General features: G+C 52.0%; 1 protein-coding gene and 1 pseudogene across 1 annotated transcript; both read right to left on the bottom strand.

Annotated features, from left to right (window-relative positions):
- Positions 1 to 1,507: 1,507 nt before the first annotated feature.
- LOC120380337 (cathepsin G-like) lies at positions 1,508 to 5,735 on the bottom strand. Its single transcript, XM_039497972.1, has 5 exons — positions 5,696 to 5,735; positions 4,343 to 4,490; positions 3,651 to 3,786; positions 2,640 to 2,915; positions 1,508 to 2,286 (listed from the first exon to the last, which is right to left on the bottom strand). Exons 1-5 carry the CDS (start codon positions 5,727 to 5,729, stop codon positions 2,137 to 2,139), a joined length of 744 nt encoding a protein of 247 aa, XP_039353906.1. The 5' UTR covers positions 5,730 to 5,735; the 3' UTR covers positions 1,508 to 2,136.
- A 4,404-nt stretch (positions 5,736 to 10,139) lies between these two features.
- On the bottom strand, positions 10,140 to 17,501 carry LOC120379868 (annotated as a pseudogene).

Consider the following 17,501-nt stretch of genomic DNA (forward strand, 5'->3'; position numbering starts at 1 on the left):
AATATTGACTATGTATCTATATCTCACATGTAGTTACACCTGGGTAATGCCCAGGAGGCAAAAGGCTCTCAGTCTAGATGGCTGGCTGGGAAGGGCCCCTTCAGGTTAATGAGCCATTAGGAAGTAACAATAGGCCTAAGAAGAAATGTATCTCCCAGCTGGGGAGCCTTCCTGAAGATGCAAGTAGGAAGTTGAAAATTTGGAGCGGGATCAGAGGAGAGCTGCAAGAATAGTTCAAGGTTTAGAAAACTTGCCTTAGAGTGAGACACTCAGGGAGCTCATTCTGAAGCTTAACAAAGAGAAGGTTACCTGGTGCCTTGATGACAATAGTTAACAACGGGCTCTTCAGTCTAGCAGAGGAAGGTGTAACGTGATCCAATGGCTGGAGGTTGAAGCTTGAAAAATTCAGACTGGAAATAACGTGCAAACGTTTAAGAGTGAAAGTAATTAACCATTGGAACAATTTCCCAAGAGTCCGGCATAGCTGATTTTTTAATTAAGATTGGGTGTTTTTCTACGGGACCTGCTCTAGGAATTCTTTTGGGGCAGGCCTATGGCCGGTGTAAGACAGGAGCTCAGACTAGAAGATCACAATGGTCACTTCTGGCCTTGGAAGTCATGAATTCTTCTCAACTGCCCCCCACCCTGACTGTGGGTGTGAGCTGGGAGGAGAGATGTGGGCCAGAGAGACCAGATCTCCCCATCTGTGATAGCATCATTTCCCGCAGACCCCTTGATAAGGTGTGGGGAATAATGTGTCTGATTCTCAATGCCCCTGAGCTAGTCAATCCCCCTGCCCAAGGCAGACAGGGGCCAGCATCCCCAAAGGGGAAAGATCCCATGTCCCTTCTCTGCTCCCCTGAGCCAGACAGTGCCCGCACCTCCTAGAGATGAAAGAGATGAAAACTGGTTCTGACATAGCATGGGGGGGCACTATGGAGATATTGATAGACAGAAGGTTATGTGTATGGGGACAGGTGTGTGGAGAGACACAGATTAGATAGATAGATAGATAGATAGATCAGTGGGTGGGGGTGGGGATAGATGGATGGGTGGATGGGGATTGCCTAGAGAGATAGATTGGGATAGGATCGATGGATGGATGGGGATGGGAAGAGGCAGATCACTATCTTGTCACTAGAACTATTTCAAACCTGTCCCATTTTTGTCCCAGAAGTTGAACCTCTGGAACCTGGACAGCCGATTGCTCAGGCTGCTTTTCTCCTTGTAGTTCCCTTTCTGTCCCAGCAGGCAGGGACTCCTCCAGCCCTGAGGGGGTTAATTCCCCCCGGCACCCGCCAGATCCTCATTCTGCATGAAATCACTGAACCCAGATGTCCTGGGTCCCAGCCTAGTGCATTAACCACAAGCCCAGCCTTCCCCTGTAGGGGCCAATTCCCTCCTGGCTGTGGCAGATGCAGCAGCTACTCTGGATTTCACAACTTGGGTTTATGTGGCAGTACCCGAATCACTCTTTTTTGTTACTTCATTTTATTCATTGCTGGCTACGAAGCAGGGAGCGAAATTCAGCAGGCCACTCAGCAGGGCAGGGGAAGTGGGAAGGGGAGGATCAACGCTGATGTTTGATCTGCGATCAGTTCAACGTAGCCGTCGCTGTGTTGCCTTCCCACTGTCATTGCTGGCACTGGGAACAGGTGTGTCTGTTCCCAGGCACAACAAACCCATGGGAACAAACCCATGGGAAAGGCCCAGTGAGGACAGGTCAGGCTTCAGTTTCAACAGGAGTTAACAGGTCGAGGTAACAACAAGAATCTCCCATGAACCGTCACTTGACCTGCTGACACGGAGGAGAGCTACCAACCACTGAGTCCAGGGTTCAACTCGAGTCTGTTACCTGGGAGGAAATAACCCAGCTGTTTCCCCAGCAAAGAGGTAGTCTAAGGGTTGGGATTTCCAAGGAAGCTGACGGGAGCTGGCCTCAAACCTGGCTTCTAACTCCCCTAGGCTCCCTACCTTGACGCTCATGGGTTGGGGGCTGCCTGAGGGTAACAAAGGCTGGGGGAAGGGATCAGCTTAGGGGGGCTCCACCCCTCTGCAAAGCAGGCCCTACGTCTGGGCCTCTCCAAAGGACAGAAGTGGTGCAGCTCTGGCCCGTGCAGTGATTCCCAGCTCTGCTCAGGGCTCCAGCGTCCTCATCATCTCCTCTATCCAGGGGATGAAGGTGGAGACTCTGGTGTACACTCCAGGGGAGGCGCTCTTTTGGGATCCCCAGGAAACGATGCCCTGGGCTCTTTTCCCACACACCAGGGGGCCCCCAGAGTCGCCCTGCAAAATTAAACAAGTCACAGTTGGAGAACAGCTCAGTGAGTCGTTTCCTGCTGATGTGCAGCTCAGTGATACCCCCTGGCGCAGCTGGTCCCAGTGTCACCCCACAATGTCCACCCAGCTCTCCTGGAACCCCACAGCCCAGCTGGTCTAAACACCCCAGCCACTCCCCTGTCCAGCTGCTCTCTGCCTTCCCCTGAGACAAGACCAGTTCTTTTCCCATTCATTTGTACAGCACCAAGCACAGTGGGGCCTGATCCCCTATTGGCTTCTCATAGGCCCAACTGCAACCCCAAAAGCCTCATTCATAATAACGATTTATCAAGGGAGCTTGAAGCCAGAATGAGATTCACCATAAAAGAGGCTTTGCCCTTCTTCAGATAGCCCACACACATCATGGTGGAAGCATCATAGTCATAGTAGGTCACATCAGGATTTTTCAGACACACGTCATCCTCCAGCACCTTCAAATTCGCCTCCTGGAGTGTGGTGGCTGGGGCTGATTTACTCTGTCTGCTGGTGCGGCCCCAGCCGGCAACGCTGCATTTGGTCCCTGGCTTCACTCTCTTGTTGGTGCGTGGCAGGGGGATGGTTTTCACCCATTTATTCAGCTTCACTGTCTCTGCCAGCTGAGCGACAAGAATGATGAACATCAATGTGAGGGTCACTCTCATGGACATCCATCCACACCCTGTTCCCAGCAAAACCCCTCGACCATGTGGTCACTGGGGACAGGGTGATGGGCTGAGGTGGTGCCTGCAGCAATGTGAGGTCACTGGGGGGGGGGTGATGGGATGGGGCCGGTACCTGCAGCAGTGTGAGGTCACTGGGGGCGGGGTGATGGGATGGGGCGGTACCTGCAGCAGTGTGAGGTCACTGGGGGCGGGGTGATGGGATGGGGGTGGTACCTGCAGCAGTGTGAGGTCACTGGAGAAGGCGAGGGGATGGGGGTGGTACCTGCAGCAGTGTGAGGTCACTGGGGGCAGGGTGATGGGATGGGGCGGTACCTGCAGCAGTGTGAGGTCACTGGGGGCGGGGTGATGGGATGGGGGTGGTGCCTGCAGCAGTGTGAAGTCACAGGGGGCAGGGTGATGGGATGGGGGTGGTACCTGCAGCAGTGTGAGGTCACTGGAGGAGGGGTGATGGGATGGGGGTGGTACCTGCAGCAGTGTGAGGTCACTGGAGGAGGGGCGATGGGATGGGGGTGGTACCTGCAGCAGTGTGAGGTCACTGGAGGAGGGGGGATGGGATGGGAGCGGTGCCTGCAGCAGTGTGAGGTCACTGGAGGAGGGGTGATGGGATGAGGCCGGTACCTGCAGCAGTGTGAGGTCACTGGAGGAGGGGCGATGGGATGGGGGTGGTACCTGCAGCAGCATGATGTCATTGTTAGTGGTCTCATTGTCATATTGTGGGTGGAGGATCTGGTGGCACACGGGGATCTCTTGTTGGCTCCGTTCCTGTTCACTAATGTTATGGGCTCCCAGCTTGACAGTGATCTCGCTGTAAAAGCCAAGAGCAACACATGGGGCATCAATAGCAGGAGCGTATGTGAGGTGAGGGGTGGGCACCTCTTGGTCTGATTCACGAACCGTGATATGGATGGGGCAGGGCACCCTGGGGCTGTTCCCCTGAGCTGCTTCACTTCCCCCTTGTTCTCCAGGACCATGGGTCTCATCTCCCCTGCACCCTGGAGAACAATCCCTGCCTAGATCCATACGGGGTCTATGCCAGCTCCCCCCAGCCCAGAGCCCTGCAGAGCTGTCCTGGGGCTATGAGCCCCTCCCTGCCCCGATCTGGGCAATGGGCCAGAACCCAGCTGGTGTCAGTGGCCGTAGCTCCATTGATTTACCCATCGTTCGATCTGGACCATGGTTTGCAGAGGCCCCTAGAGACACACTAACGCCCCCTGAGCAGATCAGACCCCTGGGCTCTGCTCTCCTGGCCTGTCTTACTAGCTGCTCCTTCCCTGCAACCTACGATGGCGCCAGAGCTCCCAGCTCCCCCATCGCCCGCTAACCCCGACCTGCCCCGACATCCCCAGCACAGAGGCTCTTACTCTCCCTTGCAGTGAGCGGCCGTCAGCACGAAGTTCTCCGACACCAGGAACCCTCCACATATTTTTATATACTGTCCGTCTTGTATTTGCAGGTAGGCCATGTAGGGTCTGGAGTGGGGCTTGGCATTTTTTCCTCCAATGATCTCACCTGCAGGGGGAGACCAGGTTCATCTAAAGAATCCCATCATCTCCCTGGGCCAATCTGGGACCGAGCTCCCCATCCCAAAGGGGAGTCTCCACAACATCATCCCACCCCTGCGATGCTCTCCCTGGGGGATCCCTGTGCCTGGAACCCTGCCCCCTGCTCAGCTCTGCCCCATACTGGACACCCCGTGGGGCTGGAGGGTAAATCTACAGCTCTGATGTCTCTGGATGGACAATCAGTGCCAAATGCACCAGGAGCGGGTCAGTAATTGCCCTGCCTTGAGCTAATGGCTTTGGGGGCCAACCTCACCCCGGATTATGCCTCACCACTGGGTGAGGAATGGGACACAGGGTCTGTTGCTCGGTGCTGAGCTGCTTGGTGCTAGTGTCACTTTTTTTGCCCTACCCAAACTCTTCCTTACGTGGGCAGTGGGTGACATTGATCGATATCAGTGCTGGGGGAGACACCATGCCCGGATCCCCCCTGACATTCTGTACCCCTGTGTTAAACCCATTACAGGATGGAGATAAACTCTGCACAAAGCATGCCTTGGGAGGGCTCTCTCACCACATGTTTCTGCAATCTTACTGGCTTAGTTACTTTCAGTCAGGATCCATCCCCCATGCTGCTTCCTTTCTACTTCCGGTGTTGTGTGCGCCATGGATAGAGAGAAAGGGAGAGGTCATGTGGGAGGGAGGGGTCTGGGTCTTTCTTCTTCAAGAATCATCTCCGGCTGGGATTGAGAAGACAGAAAGTCTGCACAGACAGTAACACTGAGCTTTTTCTTTGTCAAGATGTAAATTTTTCACCCACATCTTCCCTGCCCAAGAATGGCCACGTAACCAGGTGATGGTCCATTTGATTACATTGACACTTGGCTGAGGTATCGGCTAGCTGTTTGTCTGTGGGGAACTGGTTTGTGGTTTCCCCCCAGACTTGAAACATGTCTGAGTAACTCCATGCAATAAATGTTATAACTTTACATGCCACACATATTTTACCAGAACAATAATGATCAGCAAATTATGAGTTTTCAGATGATAACTCGCAAGGCACACTTTGTATAAAATTTATCATAGTCCTGTAAAAGTAGTGAATATATGGGTACAGATTGTCACAGACCCCTAGATACCACTCACTGACCCCAATCCCTGAGACCTCCCCATTCACCCCAATGTCCCAGGAGCCCTAATCTCAGCTGTACTTACCAGCCCAAGCCCCGGGGCATAGGAGAAAGGCCATGGGGAGCAGGAGAAAGCTCTGGGCCTGCATGTTTGGAGTCAGTGCAGGGACGGTGAATCTGCCTCAGGCCTGCAGGCTTTATAGACTCAGCTTGGAGGGCCTGGGGCGGGGGAGGCAGGAAACCTCAGGGTCGACCACACACTCATCTAAATGCAGGGCTCAGGTGTCTCAATTTCCAACCACAGCCAACTACATAGGCCAGGGGGAAGTACAGGCCGTGTGTCAGTCGGGGATCCTGCACAGCTGGCTGGATCCTGCATGGCTGGCTCCCTGCACAGCTGGCTGGATGATGCACTGCTGGATGGAGAAGACACTGCTGGGTACTTCTGGGATTCAAACTCACCTGGCTCCATCCTTGCCCGGCTCCCTGCCCGTGTCTCTGTGATAGGGGCTGTGGGTGGCAGCGACTGATCTCAAGTGGCTGATAGGAATGTGGCCCTTTGATCTTTCTCATATTGGCCCAGCTGTGAGCAGGGTGAGTCTGGGCAGACCAGCCATTGGCCCTGATCACAGCACCCACAGTGGGAGGGTTTCTGACAAGCCCCTCCACTTTGGGGAGTCTGTGACCACATGAAGGGGATGTGGCAGCATCTGGGCAGCCGTACAGCTGGGAGCTATGACTGTGCAGCACCAGATAGGAAATGACACAGCAGAGCCAGCAATATAACCCAGGTGTCCTGGCTCCCAACCCCCCACCCCCTTCCCCCACCCTAACTGCTAGACCCCACAATCCTCCCAGAGCCAGGGACAAAGCACAGGAGACTTGGCCCCCAACCCGCTCCTCTTCCCCTTCTCTAACCATTAGACCCCACTCCCCTCACATAGCCAGAGATAGAACCGAGGAGTCCTGGGCCCGGCGCCAATGTTCCCTCTCATTTTTCCCACCCCTCTGCCGAATGAATGTTCTTATGTGCACCAGTATGGAGTTGAGGTGTGGCACAACCCTGTGTGACACATCACCTTCATATTGGTGCACATAGCAACATTCATGTGGCGGGGGTGAGGCCAAAGGTTTCTGAGTGCGGGAGGGGGCTCAGGCCTGAGGCAGAGGGTTGGGGTGCAAGGGTGTGAGGGCTCCGACTGGGGGTGCAGGCTCCAGGGTGGGGTTGGGGTGAGGGGTTTGGGGTGAAGGACGGTGCTCTGGGGCTACCGCGAGGAGAGAGGACTCCCCCCAGCGCTCTCCTCACAGCAGCACCCGGGGGGCGGGGAGGTGCCTCCCTCCACCGTGGCAGATCCAGGGCTGGGGCTGCAGGAAAGGCGCCCCTCCCCCCGGCCCTGGCAGGTTTCACCTGGGTCTGGGTTGGAGCAGGGGGAGGGTGACAGATCCTGGTGCCCCGGCCGCAGTAGCTCCGGGCTGCCCTGGCCCTGGCTGAGTTCAGGCCAGGGTAGGGGCACCCTGGCCTCGTCTGGGTTCAGGTTGCAGCAGAGTTGGAGCCAGGGGAGGGGCACCCCATTAGTGGCAGGTCCAGGCCAGCACTGGGTTCCAGCCACTCCTCCCCCACCCACGGCTCATTGGAGGACAGGCTAGGTTGGGGCTGGGGGAGGGGCGTCTCTCCCCTGGCTGCAGCATGTCCCCGGGCAGGTTCCTTGAGCACCTGCACAGCACTAATAGATGGCTGCGCGGCTGTGCCGCTTGCAGGAAATTTGGGGACTCCTGGCTCCCAGCCCTCTGTGACCCCATTGGTGCCAACAAGCAAAGTGTTCACTGTCCTTCACAAGCCACTCTGGTCTCAGACCAAACAAACTCACTACAGCTCAGACACCACTTCCCTGGGCTTTACTGCACGAGAGGGCTTTACTGAAAGCAGGTAACTTGTTAAGCCTCATGCTCTCTGCAAGCCGTGCATATGGTTGGCTAACGTCCTTATCCTGACACCTACAGTTAATGGTCTTGGGGTGATCCTCCAGAGAATTTCATGGCTTGGGAATGGCCCATTCATGCAGGAGAGAGCTGACAGCCCCAACCCGCCAACTAGCCAGTGGTGGACTACAAGGTGTGACACTGGCAGACCCAGGCAGCTGGCAGTAACTGAGAACTAACAAACTCATAGCTGGAGACCAGACCGTTCACCCGTGTGTTAGTTTCACCCAAAACCGGGACGAGTCTTACAAGAAAGTATTTAGTGTTCAGACTCTATGAAATGCTCAGAAGTACCTCCCTGCATTGATCTCACATGCAGTGTCTGTGATCCAGGCTATAAGGAAAGATGTACATTTTGCATTATAACACCAAAATGTTTGCTCTGAACATGAGCACCCGGGCACTGGAATTTTCCTTCCACCCCACCCCACACATCCAGAAGGACGATCAAAATCAGATGGGCCATCACAGGCCATCACGTTAAAAAGGATTTTTGAATGGACCTCTGGCTAATGGAAAATGGTGCCTGCAAAAAAGTACTGTGGGTTTGAATGTTGAATGGAGTAAATAAAAGGAAGCCACTGGTCAATTTTTTCACCAACACAGACACTTTCCTTAATTGTGTCTTTCTGGGCATCTAGTAAAGTCTTCTGCAACAATTTCTATTCCTAGGGGAATTCTTTGCCGAAAAAAAAAGTGCCAAAAATTAAAATTTCTGCACACAATATTTTAAAATTCTGCAAAAATTGTGTATATTTTATTTGTCAAAATAAAACAATATATTCATGCCAGTTTTAATTATTTTGGTAACTTAGTTCAAAATATCTGTCAGCCAATATGTCTGTAAAAATACAGAGGGAAAAAAAAGATTCTGGTAAATTCCTTACTAGGCATATTAAGGTGGAACTTTTTTTCCCACAGAAAATACACACTGCAACAGAAGTGCTGCAGTTCTGCCTTTTGCCCACAAAAGGCCGCTGTGGCAACAGGTTTCAGAGGGGTATTCGTGTTAGTCTGTATCCACAAAAACAATGAGGATTCTGGTGGCAGCTTAAAGACTAAGGGATTTGTCTGGGCATAAACTTTTGTGGGTAAAAAACCCACTTCTTCAGATGCATGGAGTGAAAATTACAGATTCAGGCCTAAATATTTATTGGCACAGGAAGAAAAGGGAGTTACCTTACAAGTGGAGAACCAATGCTGAAGGCCAATTTAGTTAGGGTGGATGTTGTCCACTCCCAATAATTGATGAGCAGGTGTCAATACCGAGAGGGAAAATTGCTTTTGTAGTGTGCCAAGCACATCTAGTCCCTATTCAAGCCCAAATGGATGGTGTTAAGTTTGCAAATGAATTGTAGCTCAGCAGTTTCTCTTTGAAGTCTGTTTTTGAAGTTTTTTGGGTGAAGTATGGCTCCTTTTAAATCTGTTATTGAATGTCCAGGGAGACTGAAGTGTTCTCCTAGTGGCTTTTGTGTGTTACCATTCCTGATGTCCGATTTGTGTCCATTTATTCTTTTACGTAGAGATTGTCCGGTTTGACAATGTACATGGCAGAGGGGCATTGCTGGCACGTGATGGCATATATCACATTAGTAGATGTGCAGGTGAATGAGTCCCTGATGGTGGGGCTGGTGTGGTTGGGTCCCATGATGGTGTCGCTAGAGTAGATATGGGGACAGAGAAGGCAACGGGGTTTGTTACAGGGATTAGTTCCTGGGTTAGTGTTTCTGTGGAGTGGTGCGTAGTTGCTGGTGAGTATTTGCTTCAGGTTGGGGGGCTGTCTGTTAGTGAGGACTGGCCTGCCTCCCAAGGTCTGTGACAGTGAGGGATCGTTTTCCAGGATAGGTTGTAGATCATTGATGATGCTCTGCAGAGGTTTTAGCTGGGGGCTGTACGTGATGACTAGTGGTGTTCTGTTATTTTCCTTTTTGGGCCCGTCCTGTAGTCGGTGATTTCTGGGTACCCGTCTTGCTCTTTCAATCTGTTTCCTCACTTCCCCAGGTGGGCATCACTGGTCCCACGGCTCAATAAAGATCTTGTAGGGTGTGGGCCAGTCTCTGCATTTGTGCTGGAGCTGAACTGGAGAGTCTAGCTCAGCAAGAGAGAGTTGAGGGGAGCCCATTCTGTCAGGGGGGTTATTCTGGTTTCCCAGCACATCAAGGGAGAGTCTCAAGGGGGTCTCTGTGACTAAACCCGTCGGGGGGACCAGCTGGGGTGCAATGAGAATAGGGCCTTTCCCCTCTGAGAGGCGCCAGCTCCAATACACACCTTTCTATTTTTTTTCTTTGCCCCATCCTATAGGATTGAATAGAGAGAATCTGATTCCTGCTCCAGAATCCCATAGGATAGTCCAAAAAGATCCCAGAGACACACAGGGGTTTTATCCCAACATTTACAAACTGCTTCCCCCACCCCCAATCCATTCTGATACCAATCAATTCATAGCATTGTTCTAAGAGTAATGAAGATCATTTGCATTTCACAACCAAAGCCTAGTTAGCCAATGGCTGGTCTAGCCAGGCAAAGAGCCAGCAAAATGGGTGTCTCCTTTAATGCTGGTTCTGCAGAATGTTCTGGATCCAGGGGATGAATTTGGAAAGTCTTGTGAACACACTTGGTTTGTAGAAATTCACAACGTATGAAGTGATGCCCTGGACTACTCCCTCACAAACCAAGGGGTCACCGGATTCACCCTGGGATTGAGAATAACCACAATTACATCTTGAACATCTCTAGCGCCACTTTTCATCTATAGGTCTGATTGCATCAGAGTAGAGAAGGTTTACATATTGTACAAGAAATATCTTTTGTGTAAAGAAAGAAGCCTTTCTTAAACTTTGGCAACTTCAGGAAAAATGTTTGCTGTGTTGAAGTGTTTTCTTTTTTGTCTGAGTCGCACTAGTAGGGTTGGGTAGGATTTTAAACGGGTAGTATTTAAGACAGGTTGAGGTTGTGTTGGGTAGAATTGGTAGGATTTGAATTGGATGGATGTGGGTAGGGATGAATCTGGATAGAATTTAGTAGGATGGGGTAGAGCTGGATAGGACAGTAGTTAAATTAAGTAGAGATTAGGTAGTGTTGGGTAGACTTGTAGTTGGGGAGAGTTGTGCAGGACAGGGGTTAAGTTTGATACAGTTTAGTTAGGATTGTGTTGCATGGGGTTTGAGTTTGAGGAAGGGTTGGGTACAGTTGTGCTGGGTATTGTTTGAGCTTTAGCTAGCATTAGGTTGGGCTGTGTTGGGTTGGGGTAGGATTGGTAAGGTTGTGTTGAGTGGGGTTTGAGTTTGAGTAGGTTTGGAAAGGGTTTTATAGAGTGGGGTTTGAATTTGAGGTAGAGTTGGTAGGATTGTATTGGCCAGGGTTTGAGTTTTGGGTAGTGTTGGTAGGTTTGTGTTGGGGGGCAGGGGGTTGAGTTTGAGATAGAGTTGTTTAAGGTGGGTTTTGAGATTAGGGTAGAGTTGGTACAGTTGTGTTGTCCATAGCTTGAGTTATGATAGGATTGATAAAGTTGTGTTGGAGAATGTGGGGGTTGAGTCTGGGGAAGGGTTGCGTTAAGTGGGATTTGAGTTTGGGGTAGAGTTGGTAGGGTTGTGTTGGGTGGGCTTTGAGATGAAGGAACCTCAATAACCAGGTGTAATAAAGGATCTTGCTCAAGCTAGTAGGAGCTGTGCTAAGCTGGTCTCACTATCGCTTCACCCTCTGGGCCGATCTGATGTCTGCATCAACACCCCGTCTCCTGAGTGGGGCTAGGTTGGTAGGGAATCATTGCACACTTAGATACTTAGCCCTGGAAAGTATCTCCCCATTTCCTCCCAGCAGTGGCCAAGGAGCCTCCAGGTCAGCAGGATATTTACCCAAGAAGGTAATTTCTCAAAGCCGGGCTTCCCCACACACAGCATCCCTGAGGGGTTGTATCCAGGATACAGCTCGCACATGTCATTATTAATGACCTCCAGGCCCATCTCAGGCAGCGTGTCAGTTCTTCAGTTCCAGCCAGTCTGACCCCACCCGGCCACCCTACAGGTGGATCCCGGCCTCACCCAGGTCTTGGTCTTTGGCAGGGGGGATGAGCCACACCCAGTTATTCCGCACTGTGCTCTGTGCCATAGACAGGAGTGTCTAGAGCATAGTGCGAGGTCACGGGGGTGGAGTGATGGGATGGGGGTGGTACATTCAGCAGCATTATATCATTGTTAAGGGTCTTTCTGTCATATTGCAGGTGGGGGACCCGGCGGAGCACGGGGATTTTCTGTTGGCTCCGTTCTGGTTTAATAATGTTATGTGCTCCCAGAGTGACAGTGATCTTGCTGAAAAAGCAAAAAATTTTACGTGGGGCGTTAGGGTCAGGAGCGTATGTGAGGTGGGGGATGGGAACATGTGGGTCTCACTCATGGACAGTGACTTAGGGCAGCCTGGGCCTCTTAGGCCAAGATCTTGGACTCATCTGCTGGCCTGGAGAATGTATCTATCACTGTACACACTGCCAGCTGTGATCCGGCCCACGGCTGGGGACTGGCTAGCTCGGGAGGGTGGGGCTGGGAAATAGGAAAGGGGCCTTTCCCCTCTAGGGGGTGCCAGCTGCAGCACAAACACCTGCCCAGAGACGTTGGCCTCCCAGCCTATGACAGCACCAGCCACTTTTGTTGTTCCCTGAGCTCCTTCACTCCCTGTTCTCCTCCGAGCCCCAAGGTCCCAGCTCCCCTGCATCCCGGTGACCCCCGTTCCCGGCTAGAGCCACACAGGGGTATATACCCAGCTCCCCAGAGCCCTGCAGAGCTGTCCTGGGGTTGTGAGCCCCTCCCTGCTCCAATCTGGGCAGTGGGCCAGACCAGCTGGGGTCAACGGCCATAGCTCCATTGACTTACCCAGCGCTGGATCTGGACCATGGTTTGCAGAGGCCCCTAGAGACACGCTGATGCCCCTGAGCAGATCCCCTGGGCTTTGCTCTCCCAGCCAGTCGCACTAACAGCTCCTTCCCTGCAACCTATGACAGCGCCAGAGCTCCCGGCTCCCCCGTCACACGCTAACCCTGGACTGCCCCAACATCCCCAGCATGGAGGCGCTTACTCTCCCCTGCCGTGAGCAGCCGTCAGCACCAAGTTTGGCTTAACCAGGAACCGTCCACATTTCTTTGTACCCTTTCCCTGTTGTATTTCCAGATAGGCCATATAGCATCTGCAATGGACCTTGCCCTCCCGGCCCCTGTTGATCTCACATGCAGGGGAGACCAGGTTTTACAAAGAGCCCCATCGTCTCCCTGGGCCAGGTTGGGACTGAGCTCCCCATCCCAAAGGGGAGTCCCCACAACCTCAACCCACTCCTGTGATGATCTCCTTGGAAGATCCCTGTGCCTGGAACCCTGCCCCCTCCTCAGCTCTCCCGCAGATTGGACACCCCAGGGGACTGGAGGATAAATCTAAAGCTCTGACCTCCCTGGGTGGAGAATCAGTGCCAAACGCACTGGGAGTTGGTCAGTAATCGCACTGCTTTAACTTAACGGCTTTGGGGGTCAGGTCACCCCAAATTAACTCTGGCAGCGTCCAGACATGCACTGACAGGTACCTTGTGGACACTTCTCCTTCTCCATCAGCCAACGGTGACCAGCCAGGGCTGTGCCAAGACCGATCCATGAAATGTTTGTTCCAATGGGAAATTGTGGTTTTTACGAATGGCATTTGTTCTCAGAAAGCCTCTTCTCGAACCTGCCTGAATTATTGTGGGGAAACTGATTCTTTCCCTCCAGTTGTGGGTAATATAGAGGTGAACATTTTCAGGTTTTGGTCACTGTAAAAGAAACATTTTTGGCATTTTTCTCAAGGAAAAAAAAACATTTTGTGATCAGCTGTGAAGAAGTCTTCACCCAGGTGGGTGGGTGTGTTGGAAAATCCCAACTTTAACAAGTTGTACTTAGACCAAGATAAGGGCCCCACATTGTGACGGGCGCTGCACTTACCCACAAACCCTGCCCCTATCAGCATACAGACCTAGGCAGAATCATTCTTCACATTGTACTGATGGGGAAACTGAGGCCCAGGGAGATTCTTTGTAAATCTGCCTAAGGGATTTGGATGCCCATCGGCAAGTCCATGCAAGTCTCTGTCCACAGAGATCCTAGGCAGAGGTGGGAACTGGTCCCAGATTTCTTGGGTTCTAGCCTTGTGCCTTAGTTGGCCTTAGCTGGCCTCCCTGGCTGGGACACAGACTGGAAGAAGTGACCCAAAGAAGCCTATGGGGGCTGGGTCACCCAATCCCTTGGGCTGGTCTGAGAACCCAAGCTGCATTCAGGGTTGGATTTGCACTTTGGGCACCCCTACGAGCAGGGGTTGGGAACCACCCCCCCTGCACACGCACACGCACACACACCACTGCGGGCGGTAGAGGTTCCCCCACCACTTTTTTTTTTAAATTTAACCACAGGCCCCCCGCCACAGCCCCACCACAACGTCCCAGTCCCCCACACAGACTCCCCAGTGCCCAGCACCCCCCACCCCTCACTGCCCAGAGACCCCCCCACACAATCTGCCCCAGAGACCCCCTCTCTCAAGCACTCTGTGGCCCCACTGGGAGATGACTCTCTCCGCCGGGCTGAGCGAGGAGCACTCCAGCAGGGCTGCATGTATCCGTCTTCCCCTCAGCCCCATGGAGCAGGAGAGAGGTTTCCTCCTTGCTCTGGTGCCCACCCAGCCTGGCTGCAGTAGGCCCTTCCCTACTAAGGGTGTAAGAAACACCCCAGAGCTTCTCTGCATCGAGATACCCAGACCCATCAATTGCGAGACTAGGAGGGACTATGGTCACAGTCAAACCTGGCCCCCAGGATATCCCAGAGCCAGAAGCCACCCAGCGACTCCTGCCTCCACCATGGCCCCGGGTCAGTTGTTCCCCTGGCTCCATGTTTAATATTTGCACATTAGTCCCAGCCAGACCTTTTCTGACTCCAGCTCCCGGCCATCGGGTCTTGTCCTGCCTTGGCCAGAGGGGTTGAAGAGCCCCCTGCTCTCAGAAACCCCCTCCCCATGGAGGTTCCTATAGATGGGGGCTGAGTCCCCTCTTCACCTCCAATACTCTCAGGAGATCACTCTGCTTGGAGCTCTCCCGGCCAAGCAGGGTCTCCAGATGTCAGCTCTCTAGAGATCTGCCCTAGCTCTGCCTGCAGAGCCGGGCTGGAGGGCAGAAGCTGGGTGGGTTCTGGCTCCGGGGTGTCCAGGTGGGTACATCTGGAAGGTCAGCATTGCCCCTCCTGGCTTTGATATCTATGGGTATGGGAATCTAGGTGCAGAATAGCCCAGGGGTTTCCTTTCACTGGAAGCTGGAGGGGGAGCAACATTAACCACATCCTCAGTCATGGGTTCGGGGGGAGCAGTGTTAGCCACATCCTCAGCCAGGGGCATGGGGGGTGGGGCATCATTAGCCACTGCCCTCAGCCAGTTTATTTAGGCAACAGAGCAGAGAGGAAACCCTCCCCCACCCCATTGTGGGTGCGGCTGTGACCTGACAATTTCCCAATCGGTGTCTCTGCTCCTTCCCCAACCAGGATGGGGGTTTCCAGGCAGCAGGGTAGTTGGCCTGTCATGTCCTGTCCTCCTCTCCCCCAACCTGGTCCATAAAATCCCCAGGGCTGAGGTAGAGTCTCCCCTCATGTCCCTGGATGGTGCAGAGGATGCAACTCTTGATCCTGGTCCTGCTTCCCACGGCCTCTCTCCTGCCCCACAGCTGCCCATAGTGAAATGAGAGCTGTCCAGGGTGGGGAGCTTTTGGAGCAAACCATGCCTCTCGGATGGACCAATCATAAGCTGTTCTACAGCTATATCATTGCATGAATTCTTCCTGAATCAATCACATCATAACAAGATTTTAAAACATGAGCCCCCCACCTCCCTCCCACAGCTGTTAAGCTTTATAAAGGGAGGATGTCATATCCAAGAACATTTCAAAAGAAATGTGTAACTGAATGAAGGAGTACGCTAAATACCCGCACATTCTGCCTTGTTATTTGAAACGGTTAACTACTGCAACAAAATGTGTATTAGTATTTATAAGACAAAAACTATCACTTTGTGACTACATGAAGCTCAGAGATAGCCTATCTGAAGCACCCCAGGCCCCTTCCTCCATTTAACACTTTTGCTAAGTCCAGGAATTCTTTTCCTATCATGAAATAATATAACTGCATGACAGGAATATTAGCTGGTTTTATACTGGATGACACTAAGAAAACAGCTTAAAAAAATTAGCTACTTTTTTCAAATGTAACTTGCCAGCAAATTAAAGAAGTATGGGCTGGAGGAATGGACTATAAGGTGGATAAAAACCTGGCTAGTTCATTGGGCTCAACAGGTAGTGATCAATGGCTCCATGTCTAGTTGGCAGCCAGTATCAAGCGGAGTGCCCCAAGGGTCAGTCCTGGGGCTGGTTTTGTTCAATATCTTCATTAATGATCTGGAGGATGGTGTGGACTGCACCCTCAGCAAGTTTGCAGATTACATTAAACTTGGAGGAGTGGTAGATATGCTGGAGGGTAGGGACAGGATACAGAGGGACCTAGACAAATTAGAGGATTGGGCCAAAAGAAACCTGATGAGGTTCAACAAGGACAAGTGCAGAATCCTGCACTTAGGACGGAAGAATCCCATTCACTGTTACAGACTAGGGACTGAATGGCTAGGCAGCAGTTCTGCAGAAAAGGACCTAGGTGTTACAGTGGATGAGAAGCTGGATATGAGTCAACAGTGTGCCCTTGTTGCCAGGAAGGCTAACAGCATTTTGGGCTGTATATGTAGGGGCATTGCCAGCAGATCGAGGGACGTGATCATTCCCCTCTATTCAACATTGGTGAGGCCTCATCTGGAGCACTGTGTCCAGTTTGGGGCTCCACACTACAAGAAGGATGTGGAAAAATTGGAAAGAGTCCAGCAGAGGGCAACTAAAATGATGAGGGGGCTGGAGCACATGACTTATGAGGAGAGGCTGAGGGAACTGGGATTGTTTAGTCTGCAGAAGAGAAGAGTGAGGGGGGATTTGATAGCAGCCTTCAGCTGCCTGAAGGAGGGTTCCAAAGAGGATGGAGCTCGGCTGTTCTCAGTGGTAGCAGATGACAGAACAAGGAGTAATGATCTCAAGTTGCAGTGGGGGAGGTTTAGGTAGGATATTAGGAAAAACTTTTTCACTAGGAGGGTGGTGAAGCACTGGAATGGGTTACCTAGGGAGGTGGTGGAATCTCCTTCCTTGGAGGTTTGTAAGGCACAGCATGACAAAGCCCTGACTGGGATGATTTAGTTGTGGTTGACTCTGCTTTGAGCAGGGAGTTGGTCTAGATGACCTTCTGAGATCTCTTTAACCCTAGTCTTCTATGATTATACTGTGTCCAGTTCCGGGTGCCACACTTTAGGAGAGATGTAGAGAAACTGGACAGGGTCTGGAGGACACCCATAAAAATAGTCAAAGGTTTAGAAAACCTGACTTTGGAGGAAAGGTGAAAAAAACAGGGTATGTTTTGTCTAGAGAAGAGGAGGCTAAGGGGGAACCTGAGAACAGTCATCCAATATGTTAAGGGCTGTTCTAAAAAGTATAGGGGTCAATTCTTCTCCATGTCCACTGACGGTAGGAAAACAAGTAATGGGCTTCATCTGCAGCAAGGGAGATTGTGATTAGTCATAGGAACTTTCTAACCCTAAATGGAGTTAATCTCTGGAATAGGATCCCAAGGGAGATTGTGGAATCCCCATCACTGAAGGTTTTTAAGGCCAGGTTGGATCAACATCTGTCAGGGATAGTCTAGGTTGATGTGGTCCTTCCTCACAAGAGGAGGATGGACCAGGTGACCTCTCGAGGTCCCTTCCAGGATGATATTTCTATGATTCTACTCTATGAAATGTCTTCTGATGTGAAATCACCTGAGCTTTGGTCCCCTCCAT

Source organism: Mauremys reevesii, linkage group 13, assembly GCF_016161935.1.
Source record: "Mauremys reevesii isolate NIE-2019 linkage group 13, ASM1616193v1, whole genome shotgun sequence".
Taxonomy (NCBI): domain Eukaryota; kingdom Metazoa; phylum Chordata; order Testudines; family Geoemydidae; genus Mauremys; species Mauremys reevesii.